Here is a 5,960-nt window from a genome sequence, read left to right as displayed (position 1 = left end):
CAACAGACCGTCGAATTTCTCAAGCTAGCATCTGAATGGAGCTCTAAGGTCTGCATTGACCACAACCATCAGAAAACAAGGATTGTAAGAATTCTGTTTAGAAAATACATCAATTTTTTCATATATAAGACGTTAAACCTATAATAACTGAAATTTGCCCTATGACTCGACTGCTCACCCATTAAGAATTTACAAGCTACTATAGTTTCAAGAATGAGAAATAAGTCCACGTCTTGAGAAGTTACGAGCTCATATATGCTCTCGTGTTTATGTATTTGTCAATTTCTGTCGCCGTAGGATCTGAGTTTAAGTTTTGAGCCTTGTGAGGAAAAATAAATTTTGCCTATATTTTTTGGATACTTTTCGAGTCGTGAATGCAATAGGAATGGACTAGTTTCTTCAGTTTGAAATGAAACTTTTTTTCAATCGAAATATGTTTTCTACTGTAGAAGGTATTTGCTTTGAGATTGCTAGCAATCTGCATCCGTCTCCACAGAGACAATTCCGTTGCTTCTATCTGATCGATGAAAAGTTTTATGCAAACGGATGTCACCGATCACTCTGATCCAAAAAAAAATTGATATCGAAGGAAATCCGTGTATTGGTTGTAGGTTCTTTAGATATTATGGACTTTGGATGATTTCTGGAATCACGAATGGATTCATCGATATGTACAGAATCAGTCTCTGCAGATGGTATTTCATGATTCAGAGCATAGAATATGATTTCTCTTCAACGGATTCTGTCAATAACCAGTTTAAAGTCGCGCCGGTTCAAAAATAAACTTATGAGTTACCTAAATAAAGAAATAAAATGAAAGTTCAGGCTTAAAGCATTTCCAGACTTCAAGTTGCCAAAAAATTTGAAGAGTCATGCAAAAAGTACCTGAAATAGCTTTCGTGCGTTCCTCTTTATAAAATCCTGATAACATTTCATTTAATCTGGATTGAAACCAAACCAACGATGGTCTCGCATCTTCCCCTCCTTCTATCAAAAGAGAGAAAACTCTCCGCGGCTACACTGCTGCTATCCATGCTCTTGTTCGTTATCTCTAATGCTGAAAAATCATTCGGTAGCGATGGACGGTTTCAGCCAGTTGCACTTACGTGTTGCGAACAGTGCAAGTCTACGATGGATTCGTGCGTGTCGCGCTGCAGCAGAGCTGTAGGTGAAACTGTAGCGTGTCAGCGCAGATGCGAGGAAAGAATCAAATTGCTACCACAAGCGCGCTGCAGCAAAGCTGTAGGTGAAACTATAGCATGTCAGCGCAGATGCGAGGAAATAATCAAATTGTTACCACGAGTGCAAGGGCTAGTCGTCGATCAGTGGTTCCCTCTTACGATGACGATATGTATAAACATAACCATCGATCCTTAGCTCGTTACTCATAATTTAGATACATAAAATCTGTATGTTCGAAGTACGGTTCAGGGTTGGAGCATCGCGGCACCACCCCCAGCTTCACATATCCTGAAAGTTATCACAAATCTTTTGTATTATAACAAGAATCAATCTCTTTTGATAGTCTTGATCAGGACAAGTTAGCTGATCAGTCGCATTTTCGAGAACGGAAAGATGCTTGGTTTGCTCAATTTAATAATTCAGCAAAATACTTGCCATAATTTCTCAAGCTAAATATTCGAATGGCGGCGGCGGCGTGCCTGCATTGACCACATCCATCAGATCCACCAGACAACAACCTTTCGTTACAGGTTCTAAAGAAAAAACTAAACACCCTATAAAAAAAACCAACGCCAAATTATCACCAAACTCTGTATAAATTTAACATTGTTTCCCTGAATCAAGACAATGATCACTCTGGCTCAATGCCATTGTCTCCAGAGTTTGATAACCTCTCTCTCTCTCTCTCTCTAGTACATGGAAAATAACAACACTCCTACATAAAACCGTCATCAATCCCAAGGGTACTCTAGATAAAAGACGACGGCAAGCTCGAAAGTCTGGAAAAGAGCATGAAAGGGGGATTGCAACGGCTTCACTTCTTCCTCTTCTTTGGTGGAGGGAGCGCCTCTTCCTCATCATCATCCTCGTCTTCTTCTTCCTCATCATTTTCCTGATCCTCTTCCTCCTCTACCACTTCTTCCTCATCATCACCTCCATCATCATCATCGTCATCGTCGTCGTCGTCATCGTCATCGCCATCCTCTTGGTCTTCAGGCTCTTCCTCGTCCTCTCCGTTTTCTTCTCCACCAGCATCCCCACCTGGCGCCTTTTTGCCATTGGTATTGTTAGGCTTTTCGTATCCTTCTCCTTCTTCCTCTGATGCATCCTCTTCACCCTCCCCATAGTCTCCATCATCACCCCCCTCTTCATCCCCATCTTCATCATCATCAGCATCCACTGGCTGGGAATTGTTTTTGCTCTGTTGAACCTTTTCATGTTCAGGTTTGATCGATGTCGGAAACCCAAATGGATCCTGAAACAACACGAAACTGAGATGGTCAAGATCATAATCCATGTTCTTCCTTTTGTTAGCAAAGAGTTTAGATCATAATTTATTTTTTTCTTTTGGCTCCTTCACTGTGAAGAAGAGAAGAAATATACTCACGACCTTCTTCTTTTACCCCCTTTAACCCAAACTTGTATTCTGCTGCAAAAAACTTCATCCAAAATCCATGTAAAAATACCAACTACTTTTTCAGGGGTTGGATATAATAAAAGGGGCATAGGTTCAGGGCTTATGAAGTTAATGAGAGAAGGACATTCTTCCTTACAAGAGGTGAGGAGCCTCACATATACACAAAGAAAAACATCAACGAGAAACTAAGAACCCTTCTACATCACTTTTAAGGAATTGCGAAGCATCTAGCTGATGTGCTTAAAAAAATCCAACGGGACTAAGCTATGCTTTGATTACTCCCCTACGTGCATACTTGCATCGTGATAATAACAAAACTTAAAAAAACTATATGGATAATCAAACAAAATTTTACTCTAGTGCCCATAAATATCAATTCAACTCAGACTATTATATGCTTTGATCATTGCCTACCCGCATCAGGACACTAACAAAACAAAACCAAATAATCATCTGTTGAACAATCAAACAAGTTTTACTCTAGCGTGCATGATTACGACTTCATTCTACATATAGCTAACAAGAGGGAGTCGCTAATCAATATTTTCTTGGTTTCTTTATAAATATTAAAATATCAGTCGAAGCTAACCAATATTTCTTCATTTATGTGGTTGAAGTCAAGTTGAACCTATGCAACGCAATATTTCAATATCAGTTGAAGCTAACCGATATTTCATGGTTTATGTGGTTAAAGTCAAGTCCAACCTATCAAACGCAATATTTCAATATCAGTCGAAGGTAACCAATATTTCTTGGTTTATGTGGTTAAAGTCAAGTTCAACCAATTCAGTTCAAATCATTTTATCTTGCGTAAATATTTCAAAACCAGTTGAAGCTAACCAATATGCTGACAGAGTCACATTACTTAGAGCGCAAGTTCAAGGGAACCAAATATCAAAAAGTTTGCAAAGTATTGTTTCATTTTCAACTTTCTAAATAGTACAACTCCCTGGAACCAAAAGTCTTTTTAAGTTTAATATTTTGTCAGAACCCCACGTGTGAACCGCCTATTTTCACTTGGAAAAACTATTCTCATGCATAATTTTTACCCACCGATGTCCGAAATTGTTGTTAACGCTGTTAGAGGGGTTTATATAAAACCTTAATCTTGAAGGGCTCTTTTGATAAACACCGAACTTAAGAGGCCTTCTGATATTTCGAAAGTTAAGGGGGTCATCTGATAACCGTCCAAAGTCAAGGGGGTTTTCTGATATTTAGCCTAAAATGAGATAAGGACAAGCGAAATTTTTATCAAGGAGCTTATCTGTTCCGCCTGAAAAAAAAAAACTGAACTGACACGTGCCACGTCACCCGGAGCCAGCGACTTCTAGAGCTCGATCAAAAGTCACGCTCACGTGCACACGTGTGGCATCATTAATTACAAAGTAATTTTTTTACTATTATATTCCCAACCCGGTTTCATACAACCTACACCTTGACTATCGGCCCCTACGCAATCAGAGTCAATGAAGCGTAACATTTGAAAAAGGGGAGTAGGAATAAAGAAACCAAATGCAAACGAATATTCGCCACCTAAACTCGAATATTCCGGAAAAAAAAAATATCACAACCACCACCGCAATAAAACAAAACTATTAAAAACCAAGAGGATGCTTTTAATCCTCAAGTGGGCCCCGCTTCCGGAACTGAAATCAAAACCCAAAACCATAATGCACCCCTCTTTTTAGGATCCGGCACCAGCGCACGTTAGCAGCCGATAACTTTTCACTCCGAGGACGTGGGAAGGTGAGAATAGCAAAGAGATAAGGAGGTAAGGTTACCGCTGTTGGGAGGTGAGCGGTGGCGAGGGCGGTGAGGATACCGGAGGCCAGGGGGCCTCGGCTGCGGCGCAGGTTAGCAGGCCCAAGTTAACGGCCGATGGCAGAACCACCGTCTCCATGTGCACAGACTGCGAGATGTAAAGGAAACCGTTAGATAACGAACTCAAAGATCTAAAAAAAAAAGGAGTGCTTTCCTGAAAAAGATAAAAAAAAAAAGAAACAATAAGGAAAGGGACTTTGTTGAAATTTTGAAGGAGAAGAATAATAATTACAAAAATAGCAAAATTGCGATGAAGAAAACTCGGCTTTTCTAATTTAACCAGAAATTCGAGGTCTGTCGTGTGAAATTCTGTAATTTTTTGGACAAAAGTTGAAGGAGAATATTACATAATTCCACAAAATAAAAAACAGAGTGCAAATCTTGCTAAGAAAATAACACGAATTTGTCTGAAAGCATCATCGAATTTGAAAAAATTAGTGAAAGAAAAGAGAACAACCACCAAACTTCTTTTTTACTGAAAATACTAAAACATCATGAAACAGTTATAATTTGATCGAGTTCCAACGTAATTAAAGGGAAAAAAACCCAGAGCAAAAACCTCTAAATCTCGTCAAAAACAAAAAACAAACAGAAACTGCACTCAAAATCCAAAAATAGAACAAACACTCGCTCAAGCTCACTCAACCAGCACCAAAAACGAAAGAAACAAACCCTAAAACCCCAATTTCTCCCAATAAAACCCATAATCAACTCAAAAACCACTAGTTACGAGCAAAGGTAGTACCTTGATGGCAGATCTAAGCTCAAAACCAGCAGATCTGGAGTTTTCTCAAACAAAACCGAGCAAAAACCAGCAGGAAAGCCCTAACGAAATCTAGACCGTTAAATCCTGATCTCCGTTCAATCCAACGGCTGAGAAGCGAGGTGAGAATATATAGAGAAAGTAGAGGAAGGAGGATATTTTTCGAAATTTTTTTAAGGCCGAAAAAGGGAAGATGAGAGGTTTAGGGTGAGAGCGGGCAGCGGTCTGCTCGGGTAGCTCTTGAATTAGCGGGTCGAATCCGCTGCCCGTAGAATTCGGGCAGAAGGGAGCGGGTAGTGCTTAGGGGGAGGGCAATTAATTAACCTCTAATTAACCTAGTGGTTAATAAACTACGTCGCTAATTAATTAAGTTGATTTTAGTGGGGCCCACCGTTGGAGGTGCGAAGAGGATAGGTACATTAATTGGGCGCTTCAGGTTCGAGTGATGGCTTTTTATTTCCATACCCGAAGATTTAACCTGGCTTATTCTCGGACCCACCCCCTCCCAAAACAACCTGATATATGGTATTTTTGCCAAATTTTATTTTGTTTTGAAAGAAAATATTGACCAAGTTCCCGGAAAATATCTAGCAGGAGCGGTCCGTAATATTTGATATGTATGCTAAACTTTGTATCCATAAATAGATCCCAATATTCAATAATTTAACGGATAACACTTATTTAATAATTCATCGAGGACAGAGTGCTGGCTTTATTTTTAGGGTAGTGATAAGTGTACTATTCTCATTGTACTTATTTGTTACTCCTACTCACAAA

General features: G+C 39.4%; 1 protein-coding gene across 1 annotated transcript; it reads right to left on the bottom strand.

Annotated features, from left to right (window-relative positions):
• Window positions 1,740–5,375, bottom strand: LOC109832660. Its single transcript, XM_020400054.1, has 3 exons — window positions 5,166–5,375; window positions 4,381–4,508; window positions 1,740–2,437 (listed from the first exon to the last, which is right to left on the bottom strand). The coding sequence occupies exons 2-3, from the start codon at window positions 4,497–4,499 to the stop codon at window positions 2,092–2,094; spliced, it is 465 nt and encodes a 154-aa protein (XP_020255643.1). The 5' UTR covers window positions 4,500–4,508; window positions 5,166–5,375; the 3' UTR covers window positions 1,740–2,091.

Source organism: Asparagus officinalis, chromosome 3 (assembly GCF_001876935.1).
Source record: "Asparagus officinalis chromosome 3, Aspof.V1, whole genome shotgun sequence".
NCBI classification, from domain to species: domain Eukaryota; kingdom Viridiplantae; phylum Streptophyta; class Magnoliopsida; order Asparagales; family Asparagaceae; genus Asparagus; species Asparagus officinalis.
The sequence above is the reverse complement of the archived record's forward strand: the minus strand, read 5'-3'. Positions and strand labels throughout refer to the sequence as shown.